Source organism: Conger conger, chromosome 9 (genome assembly GCF_963514075.1).
Source record: "Conger conger chromosome 9, fConCon1.1, whole genome shotgun sequence".
Taxonomy (NCBI): domain Eukaryota; kingdom Metazoa; phylum Chordata; class Actinopteri; order Anguilliformes; family Congridae; genus Conger; species Conger conger.
In genome coordinates, this window is record NC_083768.1 from 57297221 (window position 1) to 57319804 (window position 22584).

Genomic DNA, 22584 nt, shown 5'->3' on the forward strand with positions numbered 1-22584 from the left:
AAATTGCCATTGTGCAATTTGCCGTTCCTTTTTTGTTAAGATCAAGATTATGTTTTGTTTTTTTACTTAATCGCATGAATAAGTAGGTGTAATAACAGTAATAAATTACAATTAATCTTGTCCTGTATTTTTTCATGTCAAACGCGTTATTCTCCTTGTCAGCTACGCTATAGCAGCAGCTGTTAAGCTCACTCCCTTGTCGAATTTTTTGATAATTTCCAGGTTTTTGTTAATGAATGTTGTTGCGCGTTCGTGTTTTGCAGTCGTTGTTTTGTATTTAATGTCGTGCGTCCGGTTCCGTACTCTGTTGGGCTGACCGGTGTTTTCGGGGTTCTGCATAACGCAGGCAGCACACGCAGATTTGAGTGCCTGTTGTTTCTGTGTTAAGGCGGTCCTCCTTCCTCTCCGCAGGGGCACACGGTGATCCGGTCCGCCGCCAACGCCGCCCTGCCCCAGATGATGATGTCACAGCGTGTCATCGCCCCAAACCCCGCCCAGTTCCAGGGACAGAGGGTCCCACCCAAGCCTGGCATGGTGTGTGTCTGTCTGTGTGTGTGTGTGTCTGTCTGTGTGTGTGAGAGTGTGTGTGTTTGAGAATGTGTGCGTGTGCCTGTTTTCACATTGAACTCATCCTACCCCCTGATTTGTTTCTGTAGCAAATGTGATATTGTGTGTGTGTGTGTGTGTGTGTAATGCAGGCCTCCAGCCAGCAGGTGGCAGCGTCCCAGCGCTCCAGCTCCTCGGCCATCTACATGAACCTGGCGCACATGCAGGCGGGGGGCGCCGGCGGGGTGGGGGGCGTGGGCGTGGGGGCGGTCAGCCCGTCCGCCCTCCCCAGCCCGGGCGTGGGGTCCCTGGGGGACCAGGTGAGCAGCCAGGCGGCCGCCAAGCTGGCCCTGCGCAAGCAGCTGGAGAAGACCCTGCTGGAGATCCCGCCGCCCAAGCCCCCCGCGCCCCTCCTCCACTTCCTGCCCTCCGCCGCCAACAGCGAGTTCATCTACATGGTGGGCCTGGAGGAGGTGGTGCAGAGCGTCATCGACAGCGCGGGTGAGCCGGCCCCACTGACCTCAGATCAGCCGGGTGGGGCGCGGGGGGCGGGGGCGGTAGGACTGAGGTGGGGTTAATACTGATTCCAGATCAGCCGAAGTCGGCTACAGGGACTGAAGTGGCTTAAGTAGTGATCTCAGTCCAGTTGAGTCAGACACAGGGTCTGAAGTGGGGTTCACTAGAAACATCTCTGATACATTTCTTCAGTCTACTTCCTGCATGTATCATGGCATGGTTCTTTAAGGTAAATGAGATGATAAATGATAGTGTAGACAATGCTGCCCCCTTGTGGAAACCATGTCTCTTGCGTCTTAACTTCATAAATAATGAAATGATAAAGAAGATGACATAGCAGCCGTTCAGTTACACCGAAAATCATGCAGGTGTCATTTGGGTGATGGGGCATAATTAAGAACTGAGGTTGGCATATACTGCCGAACCAGACACTCACCTGCTTTGCCCCGCCTCTGTTTTACATCACAATGACCTCTGACTTCTGTACCGGCACCTGCCTGCTTGTCCTGCCGCTGTTGTACGTCCATCACAACGACCTTTGACCCCTGACCTGCGCAGGTAAGCTGCGGGGGGCGCTGTCCCGGATGGAGCCCTTCTTCTGCGGCCAGTGCCGGACCGACTTCACGCCCCACTGGAAGCAGGAGAAGGGCGGGCGCATCCTGTGCGAGCAGTGCATGACGTCCAATCAGAAGAAGGCGCTGAAGGCCGAGCACACCAATCGGCTGAAGAACGCCTTCGTCAAGGCCCTGCAGCAGGAGCAGGTGAGCGGGGCGGGGCGGGGCGGGGCGGGGCGGGGGGGTGAGGTCCAGGGGGCCCCTGTCTCATGAAGCAGGACTACGGAGTTAGCTGGATAACTGCGCTGAGTAAATCCTGGAGTTAACCCCAACATGGCGACGTGGCTCAGGCGGTAAGAGCGGTCGTCTGGCAGTCGGAGGGTTGCCGGTTCGATCCCCCGTCCGGGCTGTGTCGAAGTGTCCCCGAGCAAGACACCTAACCCCCAAATGCTCCTGACGAGCTGGTCGGCGCCTTGCATGGCAGCCAATCGCCGTTGGTGTATGAATGGGTGAATGAGAAGCATCAATTGTACAGCGCTTTGGATAAAGGCGCTATATAAATGCCAACCATTTACCATTTACCAATTACTCCGTGAACTTATCCAGATAATTCAGTAATCCTTAGGGATCAGACTGTGATTGGCTGTGCCTGTGCACTGTCACAGGAGATCGAGCAGAGGCTCCAGCAGCAGGCCCTCTCCCCCGGCTCCGCCCAGCCCAGCGTCAGCAAGGCCGAGACCATGATCCGACACCAGGCGCTGCGACAGGTGAGAGCCCCCTAAACCCCCCCCCCGGCCCCCAAACCCACCCTAAACCCCCCCCCCCCCGGCCCCCAAACCCACCCTAACCCACCCTAACCCACCCTAACCCTCCCTAACCCTCCCTAACCCACCCTAACCACACCCCAACCCTCCCTAACCCACCCTAACCCACCCTAACCCATCCTAACCCTCCCAAACCCCCCCGGCCCCCAAACCGCACCCCAACCCACCCTAACCCTCCCTAACCCATCCTAACCCTCCCAAACCCTCCCTAACCCCCCCCTAACCCACCCTAACCCTCCATAACCCACCCTAACCCACCCAACCCTCCCTAACCCACCCTAACCACACCCTAACCCTCCCAAACCCACCCTAACCCCCCCTAACCCTCCCTAACCCTCCCTAACCCACCCTAACCCTCCCTAACCCACCCTAACCCACCCTAACCCTCCATAACCCACCCTAACCCACCCAACCCTCTCTAACCCACCCTAACCCTCCTTAACCCGCCCTAACCCTCCCTAACCCATCCTAACCCTCCTTAACCCGCCCTAACCCTCCCTAACCCTCCCTAACCCATCCTAACCCTCCTTAACCCATCCTAACCCTCCTTAACCTGCCCTAACCCATCCTAACCCTCCTTAACCCACCCTAACCCTTCCAAACCCTTCCAAACCCTCCCTAACCCACCCAAACCCACCCCAACCCTCCCTAACCCTCCCTAACCCATCCTAACCCTCCCAAACCCACCCGGCCCCCAAACCCACCCTAACCCACCCTAACCTACCTCTAACCCTCCCTAACCCACCCTAACCCTCCCCAACCCTCCCTAACCCACCCTAACCCACCCTAACCCATCCTAACCCATAACCCTCCCAAACCCACCCTAACCCTCCCTAACCCACCCTAACCCATCCTAACCCATCCTAACCCTCCCAAACTCACCCTAACCCACCCTAACCCTCCTTAACCCGCCCTAACCCTCCTTAACCCGCCCTAACCCTCCCTAACCCATCCTAACCCTCCTTAACCCATCCTAACCCTCCTTAACCTGCCCTAACCCTCCCTAACCCATCCTAACCCTCCTTAACCCACCCTAACCCTTCCAAACCCTCCCTAACCCACCCAAACCCACCCCAACCCTCCCTAACCCTCCCTAACCCATCCTAACCCTCCCAAACCCACCCGGCCCCCAAACCCACCCTAACCCACCTCTAACCCTCCCTAACCCTCCCAAACCCACCCTAACCCACCCCAACCCATCCTAACCCTCCCTAACCCACCCAAACCACACCCTGTACCACCCACACCTATTTTACGTATGTGTTCTTGTATTGTGCTGGGTGTCATGTTGAGGGTGTGAGTTTGGTGGGGGGTATATGTTGTTGTAACTGCCCCCCTCCACAGGCCCCCCAGCCCCAGGCCTCTCTCCAGCGGGGGCTGTCCAGCTCCGCGCGCGGGGTGCTGTCTAACTTCGCCCAGGCGTCCCAGCTGTCCGTGGCCAGCAGCCTCATGGGACTGACCAACAAGCAGCAGCGCTGCGGCGGGGGCGGGGCCAGCGGGGGCGGGGCCAGCAGGTCGCAGCACGAGAGCCGGCGCCAGCTCTACAACATCCCCGGTGAGCATCGCCCCCGGCAACCGCTGCCCCGCGTCGCCCTCGGCAACCGCTGCCCCGCGTCACCCTCGGCAACCTCTGCCCCGCGTCACCCTCGGCAACCGCTGCCCCGCGTCGCCCTCGGCAACCTCTGCCCCGCGTCGCCCTCGGCAACCTCTGCCCCACGTCGCCGCTGACGTTCCCTAACTGAAAACACAAACAACAACAATACTAGTTATAATAATAATAATAATAATAATAATAATAATAATAATAATAATGAGGGTGGTACGTTTGGTTGCTGTATGATATATAGTTATTGAAGATAATAATAATAATAATAATAATAATAATAATAATAATAATAATGACGACAGTGGTAATAATTATAATACTAATAGTTGAAATGATGACAGTGATGATGATACTAATATCAATAATCATGATGATGATAATAGGGATTATGATGACAATGATGATGGTGATTTTGATGATAATGACTGTGATATTAGGTTTTTAGGAGTAATAATACTAATAATAATAAAGATGATGATGACGATGATAATAATGGTAATAATTATTATTATAGTAATAGTTATCAGGATAACAATGATGATGATGATAGTGATTATGATGATAATATTAAGTTTTTAATAGTAATAATAATAATAATAATAATATGATGATGATGACATTAGTAGTAGTTATGATGGTGATGATGATGATGATATTAGTAGTAGTTATGATGGTGATGATGGTGATGGTGATATTAGTAGTAGTTATGATAGTGATGATGGTGATGATGGTGATGATGATGATGGTGATGATGGTGATGATGATGACATTGCCTCTCTGGGTCCCACAGGGCTGAACATTGCCTACCTGAGCCCAGGTGGAGTGGCCGGGCTGAAGGGCTCCAGCCTGGCTGACAGACAGAGGGAGTACCTGCTGGACATGATCCCGCCCCGCTCCATATCTCAGCCAATCACGGGCCAGAAATGAGCCCAGACCACACCCACTCCCCCTTCCCCCATCACCCATAGCAACGCCCCGCCCCCTGGCGCATGCTCTTAGTGTCTGCAGAACCCGCTAACCCATCCCAACAACACAATCAGCAAGTATAAAAGTCGCCAAGCTGTCGGTGAAGTCGCCTTCTTACTAGCAAAATCATCAAAAATATAATTATTATTAGTAGTATTATTATTTGTGTTATTAGTATTCATATTACATATTAGCTTTATCGTTATTATTATCGCTATTGCTTCTGTTGCTGTTCCTATTATGTTTATTGTTATGCTAATTAGTGCATTTATCGTTTATTTTTATTTATTTATGTTTTATATTTTTGTGATGGGCGCTCTTAAGTGTCCCAAAATTATTAGTTTCCTCCTATATTTAATGTTTGCTCCAGTCCCATAGCCCCCACCCCCCCACATCGCCCCACCTTCCCAATCCTTCCCTCCCTTTCTCAATCAACAGGGCTTTTCCTGGCTGGATTATAAAAAGACACCATTTAAAAAAGCTAAACTAACGAAAGAAAACTGAACCTGAGAGGAGTGTGGATTTCTGGGCTGTTGAAGCTCCCGCCGGCAGTCAGAGCCGACGGAGCGTCGCTGGAGCTCGGGGAGATCCTCCGAAACAAGTCCCTCGGCCCGGCGTCCAGGCCAGAGGAAAAAGCGCACGTCTCCGCGGCCCACGCGACCGGTCCCCTTTCAGAAACGTACAGAACCTCGCCGGTCCTGTGGAATCGGGACCCGTTGATGGAATAACTTTTGACGGAGGACCTGCCGACGCGATCCCGGCCTGACCCCTCCGGGTTAGACTGACGCCCGGACTCCAGCTCACCTAAAACAGGAGCACGTGTAGGCTACGCCATAGGTGCTACAGGCAAATATAGGGCTTTGAGCTGCCGCTTGGCTGTGGTCTGTTGGCATGACAACTGGTTGAGAGAGGAGGGGGAACGTTCTACTCGTCAGTTTGGGTTTTTTTGGGGGTTTTTTTTTTTGTTGCTATGAGCGTTCGGACGGTTTCGTGCCTGGCACGGCACAATTCAACGGGAAGTGGCGGTGTTTTTTTTTTTTTTTTTTTTTTTTTTTCTCCACAGACGTTTGGAGCTTGGTGCAGACTCCTAGGTCTGTTTTTCGTTTATGCTGTCCTTCGCGTGATCGGAACTGATGGGAAAAGACTTGGACGGGGGCAGAGAAAGAGAGAGAGCTGGTTAATGTCGGGATGGTTTTCACGGCTTCAAGCTGGCCTCTCGGCGTTTTTGATATTATTGTTTCATTTCCGGCGGCGTCTCCCGTGGAAACCGTTGTGTGCCTGAGAGGTACTTTCCCGGGAGACGATAATGTTAAAACTAACGAAAAGATAAAGCGATAAAAATATCAAATATCTATATAAAATATATATAGATGAAAATATAGAATGAGATGGTTTTTATCTATAATAGCAAGTCACGGATCAATCATTCTGTATGCACAGGAGAACCCTCCAGGGCACTTTGTTAGAAAGAGCAGAAAAACGGAAAACGTAGAGAGACATTACAATTTGCGGGTTTCTGGCGTGGGTTGTTTACGAGAGAGTTTGGAGACTGAATCAGGGTTTCTCCTTTCGGCAAATGTTTTCTAAACTATGATTTTTTTTTATCCCCGCTAGTTATTGTCGTCTGAGCGATCCACACGTTAATTAAGCTGGATGGAGAGTGAGAGAGGGAACTGATGGGGCGGGGGATGGAAACGGGACATCGAGGGAGCTTCCGTGCATCGAGGGGAGCTGGTCACCCGTGTGATTTAAATAAAGGTAGCATTAAATATAACGCCCTCTTGAGGCTGGGCATTGGTCAATCCTTCAAGGGGTCTGTGCTTTAGCGACTGGTTCAGTCAGCCTGGACTCTGGGGGCGACGCGTTAAGGCCCAGTGTTCAATAGGGGGTTAAAAAAAAATAGACACAGTATTCTAACACTGAGCAGTATTACATTCAAACTGGATTAAACCAGTCACTGAGCTGCCTAGGACAGTGAGGCCGGACTGGCCGCCTCGCTGAGAACATAAACGCCCAGTACCATCGAGTCCCGGCGACTTTGAGGCTGTTTGTGTTCCGTCCACACGGGCCTGCGTAAACGTGCAACGCGGTTCGGCCGCCTGCTTTTCTGTAACTCCCGTAGGTCGGTTCAGTCCACCGGGACGGGGCGAGGGGAGGAGGGTGGGGAGGTGTCGGCACGGGTCACGGTCGGAGGATGTCCGAGGAGGGTTGGGGTTAGAGGGTTAGGGTTGGGGTTAGGGTTAGGGGTTAGGGTTAGAGGGTTGGGGTTAGGGGTTAGAGGGTTAGGGTTAGGGGTTAGGGTTAGGGGTTAGGGTTAGAGGGTTGGGGTTAGGGTTAGAGGGTTAGGGTTGGGGTTAGGGTTAGGGGTTAGGGTTAGAGGAGGTTTGTGGTTAGGGTTAGGGGTTAGGTAAGTAAGAAATCTTTATTTCCCAAGTTGTCCCATATTAGGGCCTCTTGGGAAATGAAAGTTTGCATTGGCCTACCTTTTTACCTTTGTGGTTAGGGTTAGGGGTTAGGGTTAGGTTTAGCGGTTAGGGGTTAGAGGGTTAGGGTTGGGGTTAGGGGTTAGAGGTTAGGGTTAGGGGTTAGAGGTTAGGGTTAGAGGGTTAGGGGTTAGAGGGTTGGGGTTAGGTTTAGGGGTTAGAGGGTTAGGGGTTAGGGTTGGGGTTAGGGTTAGTGGTTAGAGTTAGGGTTAGAGGAGGTTTGTGGTCGCTCGCAGCCGATCCCTTGTTTTCGCGGTATTTCCTGCCCCGTTCCGCGTTGTCGCTGCCGGCTTCATTTTGATTGGTGCTCATCACACCTGTAGTATCCATGGTGATGATCCAAGCCTTGGGTGACTGACATTGCCTTTGATGGGCGGAGCCCTTGAAAACGCTGGATAGCAGCAGCCATTAAGAGTGTTTGCAATTTTATTTTATTTCATTTTATTTTTTGCATTGGGGAAGGGTTAATTCTGTCAATAATCTGACAGACAGCACTTCGGGGCTCCACCCACTACGGCAGGGGTTCCCAAACTTTCAAAGTCCAGGACCCAGTTCATGAGTTACTACTTGTTTTTTGTTTTTTGTTTTTTGTTTGGGCCCACTCCCGCAAGGTAACCTCACCTAATGTGTTCAGACACGGGAGAAGGTGAACTACAATGTGCATTTTTATGGATTACGTTATTACATGTTATTTAGCTGACACTTTAATCCGAAGTGAGTTACAGTTACAGTTGATTAGACTAAGCAATCCCCCCCCCCCCCCGGAGCAATGTGGGGTTAAGGGCCTTGCTCAAGGGCCCAGCGGCTGTGCGGATCTTATCGGGGCCACACTGTGGCTACAGGCTGCCCCATGACGGTGATGGATGACTGCAGATAGCGTCACCAGTACGTTTGACTTCAACCATTACTTTGCATCGTACCGCGCACCCCCCAATGACCCCAGCCCAAAGATTGGGAACCCCTGTTCTCAGGCCCCTCTTCAGCTGTCCTGTCCCCACCTCCAAAGCCGGGCTGTCCCGTAGAGAGACGTCTCAGAACCTGACAAACGGCTCAGAGCGGCCTGGAGATGAAATGCTTGCGGGCAGATTCGATCCGCAGGTGCAATATTTAAAGGAGTAGGGAAGTTTACACTCTCGCGAGAATCTTTTATTTATGTGACTAGGTCCCCGGTTTACGGTCGGCTAAAGTGGAATGCAATACAGTTTTCTTCGGGACGCGATTATATTCCTTTGAAATCTTCTAGATCTTGGCACGGGGAGAAGACTTGATGCTCTCTAGATGGTACATTGTCACCACTACAAAGACTGACTTGTATATTGAAAACATCTTTCTCTCGATCTCGCTCTCTTATCAACTATGCTAGATGCATCCGTGTACCTTAGTTTTACTATCAATCACAAAAAAAAAAAAACTAAGCATATGGGAAAAAAAGGTTTTTAAATGTCAATTTTTTTAAGGTTTTAAATATTTTTTAAAAAACTTATTTCGCTGGCTTCTCGATTCAGTTCAGCATTTTGTTTTTGTTTTTTATTTGTAATAAAGAAAAAATAAGATTAAAAACAAAAATTGTATGAACTATGAAATCAAATGACATGATATTTGCTAGGCCAGAAGTAATAATGACTTATTGTACATAAGCTTTTTTCCTTGGATTTAAGAAAAAAATTAAAAATAAGATGGTTGTATATTGTGTAGAAAATCAAACAAAAAGCCATGAATATTGTGAAGCGCGTCATTTCGTTTTGTGATCACTGTGTATTAACTTGTAAGAAATGTGCAAAATGTATGGGATTATAATTCTCTCTTTGTTTTTGTTTAGCTATGAACGCATTTTTGGCCCTTACTGTATATTTTTGTAGGTCGTAGTGTAGAGTAGAGAATCTGATCCGTATCCTGATAGAAGGATCAAAACATTTCATGGGTAAATGCGTGAACAGTGTTTTTTTTTTTTGTTTGTTTTTTTTTCTGTTTTGCTTTGCATCAGTAATGGTGAAGTTAAAACACGGTTAATTTCACCCCTCTGCTTAACAGCCTGTCCGCGTTGTTGTGAACATTGCAGCCGGGGTGGGAGGGGGAATCGCAGGAATAGGTGCCGTTGTAGCTCTTCCTCTGCGAATTGTAGTCCAGTCCTACAAAGCCCTAATTTCCATTTGTGCCTACAGAGATCAAATGGATAAAAGTTCAAGATATAGCATCTCAATACCGATGGACAATTCCACGGACAATTCCACGAAAAATATATTTCCAGTGACAGAAGAGAGTGGTCGTCTGAGTGGAACATTTAATGACAGTTCAGCCCCATTCACCTTAATAGCGTGTGAGGTTTGATTGGTAAAATAAATTGGAGGTTTGAGCAGGTATTGATGACAGTCTGCTCTAGGATTTCTTAACGGTTACTTCAAATGGTTTTGACGTAGGTTATCATGAGGTGTCTGCAAGCGCGAATTCATGCAGTGCTGTCACCCAGATTAACTTGAAATTCGTGGACGGACTGCGGATTTATCATGGGTGTCATTTAATTGTAAGTTATTTGCTTCAGCACGTGGATAGACGACATGGAAGATGGTTGTTATTTCAGTGAATCATTTGAACTGACATGTTTGGGGTCTATGAAGTCGCGGCAATGCCCTGTTAAACCTACTTTCCGATTGCTCTTGATCTTCCTAGATATATTTTATGCGGCTAAATGGAAATTTATGGAACCGGGATTAGGGGATGAGGTTACACAATACATCAAATTAGATTTTATTACATTTTTAATTTTATTTTGAAGATTAATCCAAACCTTTTGCACATCCTTGATATTTAACTGTCTAAAAAACAAAATGAAAAGAAAAAAAATATTAATGCTGTTTGAATACTGCCAGTTGATTAATAACGATTATGCATTGACTGAAAAAATAAGCTAATTTTGGAGGAAATAACTTTGTAATATTTATCTCTTGCAAGCTATGTTTAATAAAGGATGGAACAGTTTACAACCTGAGTGTTTTTATTGTGTTTAAGGAAAAAACAAGGACACTGTGTCACTGATCATTGGGGTTACCTTGGCCACACTGACAGTGAACATCACCTTTGTGGAGAAGGGTGTGTCCTCAGAACTCCAAAAACACCCCAACAGTGGTTATGACCTTGGCATTAGAATGTTCAGTTAAGAATTCACACCTTAAGAAAGCACTTCCACCACTTCTGGCTGCATTCTCAACATCATCCATTCACACCTGTAAACATCAACCATTATTACCTGTAAACATCATCCATTCACACCTGTAAACGCCATGCGTTCACACCTGTAAACATCATCCATTATTACCTGTAAACATCATCCATTCACACCTGTAATAACCATCCATTCACACCTGTAAACATCATCCATTCACACCTGTAAACACCATCCGTTCACACCTGTAAACATCATCCATTATTACCTGTAAACACCATCCATTCACACCTGTAAACTTCATCCATTATTACCTGTAAACATCATCCATTCACACCTGTAAACATCCATTATTACCTGTAAACATCATCCATTATTACTTGTAATAACCATCAATTCACACCTGTAAACATCATCCATTCACACCTGTAAACACCATCCATTCACACCTGTAAACATCCATTCACACCTGTAAACCTCATCCATTATTACCTGTAAACACCATCCATTCACACCTGTAAACCTCATCCATTATTACCTGTAAACACCATCCATTCACACCTGTAAACATCATCCATTCACACCTGTAAACACCATCCATTCACACCTGTAAACATCATCTATTATTACCCGTAGGCACCATCCATTCACACCTGTAAACATCATCCGTTCACACCTGTAAACACCATCCATTATTACCTGTAAACATCATCCATTATTACCTGTAAACACCATCCATTCTCACCTGTAACATCATCCATTCACACCTGAAAACACCATCCATTCACACCTGTAAACATCATCCATTATTACCTGTAAAGCTCATCCATTCACGCCAGTAAACATCATACATTCACACTGTAACCACCGTACATTCTTGCATGTAAGCGCCACACACCTCTAAACCTGTGAGAATCCTGTGTGAAATATGGTGTTTTTAAGCTGCGGTCAGTTTGAGATGAAAGCACACACCCCTCTTGGCACAGCCGGGCTATAAAATTTAAATTGCTTATGGTAAGAGTAAGTAATGCATTTTGATGGGTTTTCCCAGTCTTCTTCTGTTTGTCAAACTTGCAAGTGCATCGTATTGCTGAACTTACGTTAAATCTCTACGTGCACCTGGCAGTCGAGCTGCACGTTCACGCCTATTTTCCGTTCTGGTTCCTCAGTGGTGGAATGACTTGCCTACCACTGTCAGAACAGCAGAATCTCTCCCCCTATTTCAACGCAGACTCAAAACCCACCTTTTCAAACTCTACCTTAGTCCTCCCTCCTCATTTCCCCTGCCCCTCCTTTCCGATATCCCTATCCTTGTCTAAAAAAAAATGCACTTATGATGACAACTTTGTTTAGAACAGCATTTCATGTGTATTTTGCTAGTTCTGGATGTGATGCTTTGACTTATGGTAGAACCTATGCACTTGTAAGTCGCTTTGGATTAAAGGCGTCTGCCAAATGACTAAAATGTAAAAAAAAAAAAAAAGTAATGTAAATAAGTTAAATAAGACTCCGGTTATGACTCCTACACGAGAACGCCCACACCACATGCTCTGCCTTCTTTCCTGTTTAAGTGATCCTGCACAGATCACATTTTCACAGTCCCACTGTCTGCAGCGGGTACAGAGCGCACCATGCAAGCTTTCATCATTCTGTGTCTGTTGCTTTCTGGAGCCCTGGCGTTTCCACGCAGCGGTAAGCTTGTTGTTTCACCTGCAATATAAGTTTTGTCCGTCATCTTCCAGGCTATTTTTTTTTTTTTTTTTTTTCAAAGGAGTGGAAGATTTTGTTGAACTGGATTTAAGAGCATGTCACTTGCAGTGGTATAGGAGTAGTGCATACTTGTATTTAACAATATACACTCACCGAGCACTTTATGTGGTTTTTTCCGAGATATTTATTAGACTAATGTTTTTTACTTCTACTGCGGTAACCTTCAGTTATGATGCCTGGTGTGTTCAGAGATGCTCTTCTGCATACCGCTGTTGTAATGTCTAAATTGCACGACAGCAGAATCATGAAAAATTATATCTTCATATTATAAATCATTAAGTTGAGGCCTTTATTGTCCATAGACTGTTTTGTTAAAGTCTTGAAAACCAACGGATTGCTTTAAAAAAAAAGTGTTATTTAGCTGACACTTTTATCCAAAGTGACTCAGTTAGACTAAGCAGGGGACCATACCCCCGGAGCAGTGTGGGGTCGAGGGCCTTGATCGAGAGCTGGATCCTCCGGGGGCTGAACCACCAACATGCTGAGTCCCAATCATGTGCCCTAGCCACTAGGCCACAGGCTGCCCCACACATTTTTGATGATTATTTATTTGGTGTTTGACATGGGTTTGTGTCTCAGGTAAAGAAGAGGGGGATCCTAGTCACAAAGAAGGAACCGGACCGAGGCACGGAACAGGTAAATATTAAACGCCCATGGAGGTTTGTAGCTTCCTTCCTCTCTCAGTCCTCTTTTTCCTCCCCTGTTTCTTCTTGCTCTCATTTTTGTTATTTATTCACAAGCGGTACACTTTATTAGGTACACCGGTACGCCGGCACATTAATCAGCAAAAAGTGGCTGCAACTCGATGCACAAAAGCATGCAGACATGGTCAAGAGGTTCAGCTGTTGTTCATTCCAAACCTCAGAATGGGGAAGGAATGTGACCTAAGTGTCTTTGATCATTGTATGATTGTTGGTGGCAGACAGGGTGGTTTGAGGCTGCGTATCTTAATACTCCTTTCAATGTTTGTTGCATAGTTGATACACCATGTTCTATAATCTATTGCTAATGTCCTTGTGCTACCCTAGCAATAATAATAATAATATATATATTTTTTTTTAATATTCTTTTGCAATATGCTTGACAATTGGTTGCAAACACAAAATATTTCCTGTGCGCTCTGTTTCACCTTGATTAAAAATCACCACTTACCACAATAACTGAAAGGATGAATGCATTTGTGATACTTTGGTCTGGTGTGTATGTCCGATGTTGGTTTTTTTTTGAGTGTTCAGGCAGCGTGGAGGTTTCGGTTCCTCTTTCCTCTTTTGATGGTTGAGGCAGATGGCAACGCTTACATTACAGCATCCTTTAGAAAGTGGAGCTGCATATTTTAGTAAAAATGTATTGTGCAGTCCGTAAGTATTTGGTGTAATTTGTCTCCTTTTGGCTCTGTACTCCAGCAGATTACATTTGAAATTAAACAATGGTGTGAGTTTAAAGTGCAGATTATCACCTTTCATTTGAGGGCATTTACAGCCATATCAGGTGATTAGTTTGGGAATTACATTGCCTTTTTAAACATAGTCCCTCCATTTTAGGGGACCAAAAATAATTGCACAGTTGGCTCAGCTGTTTCTGATTGGTCCGGTGCATTCAATTGCTTCAATGTGCAGGTATAAAAAAGCTTTCAGTATCTAGTTAAAGGCAATCAAAAGCCTAAAATCAAGACTAGATACTGAAAGGTGAAAGTGGGAGCAATAATTATTTGATCCCTTGCTGATTTTGTAGGTTTGCCCACTTACAAAGAATGGAACTGTGTAGAATTTTAATCATAGGTACATTTTAACATTGAGAGGCAGGATATCACAAAATAATCCACAATTACATCATATAAATTTAATAAATTTATTATCGTATTTTTGCATGAAATAAGTATTTGATCCCCTACCAATCAGCAATAATTCTGGCTCCCACAGACCAGTTGGTTTTCCATTAAGAAACACTCCTAATCTTAACTCATTACCCAAAACACCTGTGTCAACTCGTTACATCGTTATGTAGCTGTATAAAAGACACCTGTCCACACAATCAATCAGATTCCAACGGTTCCACCATGGCCAAGACAAAGGAGCTGTCTAAGGACATCAGGGACAACATTGTAGACCTGCACAAGGCTGGGATGGGCTACAAGAAAATAAGCAAGCAGCTTGGTGAGAAGTTAACAACTGTTGGAGCAATTATTAGAAAATGGAAGAAACACAAAGTCACCGCCAATCTCGCTTGGTCTGGGGCTCCATGCAAGATCTCGCCTCGTGGGATATCAATGATCATGAGAAAGGTCAGGGATCAGCCCAGTATTACACAGGAGGAGCTTGTTAATGACCTGAAGGCAGTTGGGACCACAGTCACAAAGAGAACCATCAGTAACCCACTACACCGTGAATGATTAAAATCCTGCTACGCGCGCAAGGTTCCTCTGCTGAAGAAGGCACATGTACAGGCCCATCTGAAGTTTGCCAAAGAACACCTGGATGATCCAGAGGAGGCTTGGGAGAAGGTGATGTTGTCAGATGAGACCAAAAATAGAGCTATTTGGCATCAACTTGACTCGTCGAGGGGAGGAAAATTGGGGCGACAACCTCCTTCCCTCAGTGAGAGCACTGAAAATGGGATGGGTCTTCCAACATGACAATGACCCAAAACATACGGCAAAGGCAACAAAGGAGTGGCTCGAAAAGAAGCATATTAAGGTCCTGGAGTGGCCTAGCCAGTCTCCAGACCTAAATCCCATCAAAAATCTGTGGAGGGAGCTGAAGCTTCGAGTTGCCAAGCGACAGCCTCGGAACCTTAAGGATTTGGAGAGGATCTGCAAAGAGGAGTGGACCAAAATCCCTCCCAAGATCTGTGTAAACCTGGTGAAAAACTACAACAAATGTCTGACCTCTGTGCTTGCCAACAAAGGTTTCTCCACCAAGTATTAAGTCCTATTGTTCTATGGATCAGATACTTATTTCATGTGAAAATATGATATAAAATTTATATGATGTTGTTATTGTGGATTATTTTGTGATATTCTGTCTCTCAATGTTAAAATGTACCTATGATTAAAATTCTACACAGTTACATTACATTACATTATTGGTATTTGGCAGACGCTCTTATCCAGAGCGACATACAGTTGATCAGACTAAGCAGGAGACAATCCTCCCCTGGAGCAATGCAGGGTTAAGGGCCTTGCTCAAGGGCCCAACGGCTGTGTGGATCTTATTGTGGCTACACCGAGATTAGAACCACCAACGTCACATGTCCCAGTCATTTACCTTAACCACTGCGCTACAGGCCGTCCATTCTTTGTAATTGGGCAAACCTACAAAATCAGCAAGGGATCAAATAATTATTGCTCCCACTGTATATATATATATCTATCTCCAAAGCCTGCACATACATAGTTTTTTGTGACAAATATGTATGTGCATTGAGAATAATACAATTATTAAAGCTTAAATTCAGCATGTCTTTATGTGATCAGATGTAGGAGGCACTTTTGGAGCGTTTGCATGCAGGATAGATGTTGGTTGAACTACAGACAGAAATCTATCTATCACTCTCACTCTCTCTCCCTCTCACTCACTCACTCACTCACTCACTCACTCACTCTTTCTCTCACAAACACCAGAAAATGGAGTGATTTCAGAAGAGACAGGAAGTGTGGTATCCAGAAAAGGATACCAAAAAAACCCCCCTGCTGACGTTCCGGCACCCACTTCCTCAAAACAGATCACCACATTTTATTCACCCCTGTCTTCAGTGCTAAAAAAAGGCGTTTGTTTTGAGCGCTCAGCCATCTTGTGCTCAGTGAGCTCTGCACAGTTTCAGGACCGAGCCTAGCGCCATTTTAAACCTCCTCATTACATTACGCTACATTATTGGCATTTGGCAGACGCTCTTATCCAGAGCGACGTACAACAAAGTGCATACCCATAACCAGGGATAAGTGCGCTGAAAGACCCTAGAGGGAAGTACAATTTCAACTGCTACCTGCACAACAAAGATAAGGACCAGGGCCTTTTTTTTTTTTTTTTTTTTTGAGAACAAAGAAACAAACAAACAGAGCAAAAGTGACCTCCTCTGCCCCGTCTCACGCCCCTCTGCTTCATAACCGAGCTGAGCGCCATTTTAAACCTCCTCTGCCGTCTCACGCCCCTCTGCTTCAGAGATGAGACGCAGTGAGAAACCGGAAGATGACAAGAGGCAGGGAGACGTGACGGAGGAGAAAAGAGAGGATGACGGTGGAAGCGGTGGAGAAAAGGATGGCAAAGGTAAAGAGGACTGCAGCTGAGGCCCACTCCAAAACAAACCTCTGCCCCCCCCACATACACCTCTCTCCATTCATGTTAAGAGTTTAGTTTGCTGTTGGATGTGCGCTGCGCTGCTCTGCCCCCTGGTGGAGTGTCTGGGGACTACAACATCAACTGCCAGCGAGAAAGAAAATGAGCAAGTTTGAATATCATACAATATACACTCTGTGAGCACTTTACTAGGTATTTCTTAGACTTATTTTTTGGACTTGCTGGTCTTCTGCTGCTGTAGCTGGTCCACTGAGAGGTTTGGCCTGAACAACAGCTGAACCTCCTGACCACTTGGCGTACTTAATTTAAGATAATAAGCAAGCAGTGGTGAAACCACACTGACCAGTGGTGTCCAATCATGTGCCAGTACGCAGGTTTTTATTCCAACAGATCACTACACCACATTTCTGTAATTAGTTCCCTCAACTCTGGTTGAAGGTGTGTTAATTAGTGAAATTAGTAGGCGCAGTGATTGGTTGGAATGAAAACCTGCGTACTATTGGCTCTCCGTGGCACTTGACTGGGCACGCTATATCAGGGGTGCACAACCCCGCTCCTCCAGGGCTGGTCTGCGTACTGGTTTTTGTTCCAACCAACCTTTTGTTCCATTGCCTTGTTTTTAAAATCATTAGGATACACTTGCAGTGTGCAGTTGTAGCCGGTACTCATACACATGTCAGATGAGATATGATTGAGTCAATTAAATAATTAAGACTGGAAGTTGGCGCAAAATCCCGAAACGTTGTGCAGTCCTGGTCATCCCTTCAATGTTTATTTTCCGGGGTTCCGGGTGACGTTTCCCACCCCGAGTGTGAGAAAATGGCCGCCGTCTGAATGTGGTCATTTCGATGTACGAAGCACAAAGAGAGGGAGAGGGACTGAGGGAGGGACTGAGGGAGGGAGAAAGAGAAAAACCTCCTGTGGTGTCTCATGACTCTCCGTTTCAGGGACGTTGAGTGTCGTTACGGACTTCGAGTACTCTGGACAACCTGCGGAAAAAACAAATGACCCCTACAAAAATGAAAAGGCAGACAGCAGTAAAGGGAGGGGTGGAGAAAAGAAAAGAACTAAAGGTAGCAGTGATCAGGATAAAGGAGAAGAGAACTTCAGCTCCACTCCACAACAAGGTAAACATTTAACTCCCCACCCCACGTCAGTTTATTTTCAAGGTCCCATATCGTACCCCTGTCCAGCGTTCCACCTCAGGTCCTGATGTCCATGAGAAGAGGTTTGTGTTGTTTTAAAGGTCCTGCTGTCCATGAGAAGAGGTTTGTGTTGTTTTAAGTACTAAATTCTCAACTCTCCTGCGTTTGTCCTGCGCTTTCCCAAAGAACAGACTGCCCCAGCGACTGTGTCTTAAAGGCACGTTGATGTCAATGCACCTCTGTTCTGATTGGCTGGCTAGTTCCAAAGAGCAGAAGGCCGTGGCCAATGGCTTTGCTCCGGCCGCACGGTGGGCCACGCTGAAGCAGGCAAGCCTGGCGTTGTGATGTCCCAGCTTCACGCAAGTCCAAACGGCTTTAAAGCACATTTTCTTCACGCGGATTGTGTGGATTTATTTGGCAACTGTGCGTTTTCATACTTTTACAGTGTTTTTATAACAACCTCGAATCCATGTAGCAAGGGAAATCTACGATACAGGACCTTTAAGCTATTAAAACCTTAATGCCAGACATGCGCTGCACTGCTCTATGCTGCCCTCTGGTGGAGAGTCTGTGAATAGCCTCCTCATTGCCACTGAGCTCACTGATACCAAGAGCATACAAACCCCTCCGCTTCCCAGTGAGAATGACGACAACATCAACCACCAGAGAGACAAAAAAGGAGGGAGTGAAGGGAGAAAGAAAAACAGAGAGAGGCGGGAACAGGTTCACGTTCATCTAACCTTACCTCTTTATTCCTCTTTTGAAATTATTCCCATTTAACCCTTTCAGTGAAGCTGAAGTTTCTGTGGATTAACCGTATTAGTTCATTGATTACGGCGGCTTAATTCTAGCCCATCAAGTCGGTGAGTGTTGGAGGTCAACACTGTCAGGAAGGGACTGACCTGAACCGCCGCCATCTTGTCATGTCTGTTCCGTTTGTAGCCACAAAGTGGAAAATGGCGGTTGCCGTGGTAGCGGTATTCCTTGTCGCTGTGGTGACCGTCACCCTGTGGAAGTGCCATGCCAGAAGAAGAGGTAAAAAAAAAAAGGGGGGGTCAAATATATTCGAGTAATATAATTATTCAATAATATTAATTGTTTAGGGAGTGGGTGGGTTTGCTCTACTTTGCTCTGTGGAGTAACTCTGTGGAGTAACACTGTGTGTAACACTGTGGAGTAACGCTCCCCCTCTTTCCCAGCCAGCAGGAGCACTGCAGTGGCAGACCTCACCTATGAGAGCATCGAGGAAGGAGCGCCCGCAAGCGCAGACGATGGTGCGTTCCCCCGCGCAGACACCAAAGAGCGCCCTCTCTCCCCCACATCCAGCTCTCTGCCGGCTCCGCTTTCAGTGCTGCGTTCAGTGTTCATTCAGCACGTCTGAGTGGGAGGGTCACATGACTCCTTACCCGGGGCTGTTCTTCAGTGCCACTCTGGGGCAGAATGTCAAATGAACAATGTTGGAGTTTCGTTTTTTATGTGGTCTCCTAAGCATGCCATTGTACACATTGAAGGAAGTTTACCCACAAGCCATCTGTAATGCTGGGTCCAGTGTAAACACCCCCCCCCCCCCCCCCCCCCCTCTTTTCTCCCAGAACTGAAATGGCTAATCGTATTCATTGCCACTCACTATCACAACTCAGGCAGAAGCACGTCAGCTGCCCCAGCACTGTAACAGGCAGTGTTACTGTGTTACTGTGTTATTTGTTATTTGTTATTAGTTGTTTTTTTGACACAGGTCAACAGATCCCCATGGAGCCTGTTTACCATTTTGCCCAGATCCCCCAGACTTCAGGCGGCAAAGGTACAGAGACTGAAATTCATAATTTATCTTGTTGATTTTGATAGTTGATTTTTTTTTTCTTCCAGTTACACCTCCTACCACATGGTGGCGCAGTGTAACTGGCTGGTTTCCTGGTTATTAAGTGTAACGTCAGTCTGTCTTGCAGACCTGAAGGAGTCCAGTGAGGTCATTTTCAGTCTGGCCCAGAACCCCTTGGCCTCCAGTGACAATGGTAAGGAATACGTTTTGTCCTTAATTGCTTGAAAAAACATGTTTATGGTAGTATTCATACACAGTATACTATATGATACAGCATGTTCATGAAAGTGCATTCATTCACTTTCACACTGTGCCTTTACGCCCCTGAGAGAGTGCCATAATCTTTTATTACTCGTGTATCACCTGTTTTAATCTCCTAGCCCTCTTCTGGTACTATACATTTAATACAATTTTAATCTGGGACTGTCACTCTTTGCGTTTGTGTTCATCTTGGTGCTCTAGTTGCTTACCTTATTACTTTTACTTTGCATTACATTACATTAATGGCATTTGGCAGACTTATCCAGAGTGACGTACAACAAAGTGCACTTCCTGACTTGGCTTACATACCAAGGCTGGAACTTACCACGTGCACTGAATTTGATGTTCATGGCTGGAAACAACCGGTTCTCTATGTGAATTGTACTTCCTGTTGTATAGTTGTTCTTCGGTATGCACTTATTGTATGTGGCTTTGGATAAAAGTGTCTGTTAAATTAATGTAATGCAATGTAATCAATGATATAGCCCATTCATGATAGTGTCTCATATACGTGCTGTAACAGACTGTAATATTGGGTAATGTGTGTAACAGACTGTAGTATTGGGTTGTGTGTATAACAGACTGTAGTATTGGGTTGTTTGTGTAACAGACTGTAGTATTGGGTTGTGTGTAACAGACTGTAGTATTGGGTAATGTGTGTAACAGACTGTAGTATTGGGTAATGTGTGTAACAGACTGTAGTATTGGGTAATGTGTGTAACAGACTGTAGTATTGGGTTGTGTGTATAACAGACTGTAGTATTGGATAATGTGTGTAACAGACTGTAGTATTGGGTTGTGTGTAACAGACTGTAGTATTGGGTTGTGTGTAACAGACTGTAGTATTGGGTTGTGTGTGTAACAGACTGTAGTATTGGGTAATGTGTGTAACAGACTGTAGTATTGGGTAATGTGTGTAACAGACTGTAGTATTGGGTAATGTGTGTAACAGACTGTAGTATTGGGTTGTGTGTGTAACAGACTGTAGTATTGGGTAATGTGTGTAACAGACTGTAGTATTGGTTGTGTGTGTAACAGACTGTAGTATTGGGTTGTGTGTGTAACAGACTGTAGTATTGGGTTGTGTGTGTAACAGACTGTAGTATTGGGTAATGTGTGTAACAGACTGTAGTATTGGGTTGTGTGTGTAACAGACTGTAGTATTGGGTTGTGTGTGTAACAGACTGTAGTATTGGGTAATGTGTGTAACAGACTGTAGTATTGGGTAATGTGTGTAACAGACTGTAGTATTGGGTAATGTGTGTAACAGACTGTAGTATTGGGTTGTGTGTGTAACAGACTGTAGTATTGGGTAATGTGTGTAACAGACTGTAGTATTGGGTTGTGTGTGTAACAGACTGTAGTATTGAGTTGTGTGTAACAGACTGTAGTACTGGGTTGTGTGTGTAACAGACTGTAGTATTGGGTTGTGTGTGTAACAGACTGTAGTATTGGTTGTGTGTGTAACAGACTGTAGTATTGGGTTGTGTGTGTAACAGACTGTAGTATTGGTTGTGTGTGTAACAGACTGTAGTATTGGGTTGTGTGTGTAACAGACTGTAGTACTGGGTTGTGTGTGTAACAGACTGTAGTATTGGGTTGTGTGTGTAACAGACTGTAGTATTGGTTGTGTGTGTAACAGACTGTAGTATTGGTTGTGTGTGTAACAGACTGTGTTCTTGGGTATTTTGGGGTAATGTGTGCGTTAGTTGCCGCAGGTCTTCAGGGCCAAAGCGAGGCGGTGTACAGCACGGTTCTGAAGCCGCAGACCTCCAGAGACGACGGTACCCCCTCCGCAGCCTCAGATCCAGATCCCAGCGTCTGACACTCCCCTACCCCCCCCTCAGCTCCTCATGCCGCCTGCAACGTTTGTAAATAAAAACATTTGTCTCTGGTCATTTCCTTCTCGTTTTAATCGGGAGGGGGGGGGGGGTTCTTTCCGGCCGGAGCCGCCGGGTGGTGGGCCGACGTGCCGTTTCACATGTTCCAGGAGCCTGCGGCCATCCGTGGCCCCGCCGTGGGCCGAAGTGGGAAGACGGCTGCTGCTTGTTTTATGTGGGCGGCCTGTAGCATAGTGGTTAAGGTAAACGACTGGGACACGCAAGGTCGGTGGTTCTAATCACACAATAAGATCCGCACAGCCGTTGGGCCCTTGAGCAAGGCCCTTAACCCTGCTTTGCTCCAGGGGAGGATTGTCTCCTGCTTAGTCTAATCAACTGTACGTCGCTCTGGATAAGAGCGTCTGCCAAATGGCAGTTATGTAAAGTTTAAGTGTCAAATATATGTTTAACGGTACAATAGGTAATTTCAGACTCCAAATGGTTAAGAGAGGAATTGCAGCAACAAACACGCTCAAACCACAACACTGTTTATCCATCCCCCATCTCTGTGAACGTGCTGACGTTGAAACGCCATTGGCATTATGCACATTTGCATATTTGCATGCATGCATATTTTGAAACTAGAAACATGGGCAGAGAGTGTGAGCCTTTTTCAATGATAGGAAGGGATTGTAACAATGTTTGAACACAAATATCTCGGGCCAAATATAAATCTATAAGAAGCAACAGGTGAATTTTTGAGGAAAAGTTATTCTTCACAATGTTTTTTTTTCTTCAGTGTAAAATTCACGGCTGGCGAGC

General features: G+C 46.1%; 2 protein-coding genes across 3 annotated transcripts in view; both read left to right on the forward strand.

The window, feature by feature from the left end:
* LOC133137722 (transcriptional repressor p66-beta-like) overlaps positions 1–7163 on the forward strand; it is a 22372-nt gene extending 15209 nt beyond the window's left edge. Inside the window, exons 2-7 of the mRNA XM_061256052.1 lie at positions 412–534; positions 699–1047; positions 1621–1823; positions 2282–2383; positions 3785–3995; positions 4837–7163. Of these exons, the coding sequence (XP_061112036.1) occupies positions 412–534; positions 699–1047; positions 1621–1823; positions 2282–2383; positions 3785–3995; positions 4837–4973 (1125 nt within the window). The 3' untranslated portion in view covers positions 4974–7163. The remainder of the gene's footprint in view (positions 1–411; positions 535–698; positions 1048–1620; positions 1824–2281; positions 2384–3784; positions 3996–4836) is intronic.
* A 5074-nt stretch (positions 7164–12237) lies between these two features.
* LOC133136321 (uncharacterized) lies at positions 12238–21840 on the forward strand. 2 transcript variants are annotated; one of them, XM_061253684.1, is made up of 9 exons: positions 12238–12347; positions 13005–13061; positions 16583–16687; positions 17665–17844; positions 18805–18897; positions 19062–19136; positions 19598–19663; positions 19809–19874; positions 21652–21840. In XM_061253684.1, the coding sequence occupies exons 1-9, from the start codon at positions 12287–12289 to the stop codon at positions 21765–21767; spliced, it is 819 nt and encodes a 272-aa protein (XP_061109668.1). In that variant the 5' UTR covers positions 12238–12286; the 3' UTR covers positions 21768–21840. The 2 variants fall into 2 exon arrangements, with proteins under 2 accessions (XP_061109668.1, XP_061109669.1); XM_061253685.1 differs by lacking the exon at positions 16583–16687.
* Positions 21841–22584: the final 744 nt, after the last annotated feature.

Bases quoted from the DNA above. Each gene is read 5' to 3' on its own strand.
- LOC133136321 (XM_061253684.1), top strand. From the start codon at position 12,287: ATGCAAGCTTTCATCATTCTGTGTCTGTTGCTTTCTGGAGCCCTGGCG. The intron at 16,688-17,664 runs GTAAAGAGGACT...TCTCCGTTTCAG, and splicing joins TGGAGAAAAGGATGGCAAAG to GGACGTTGAGTGTCGTTACG. The intron at 19,137-19,597 runs GTGCGTTCCCCC...TTTTTGACACAG, and splicing joins GCCCGCAAGCGCAGACGATG to GTCAACAGATCCCCATGGAG.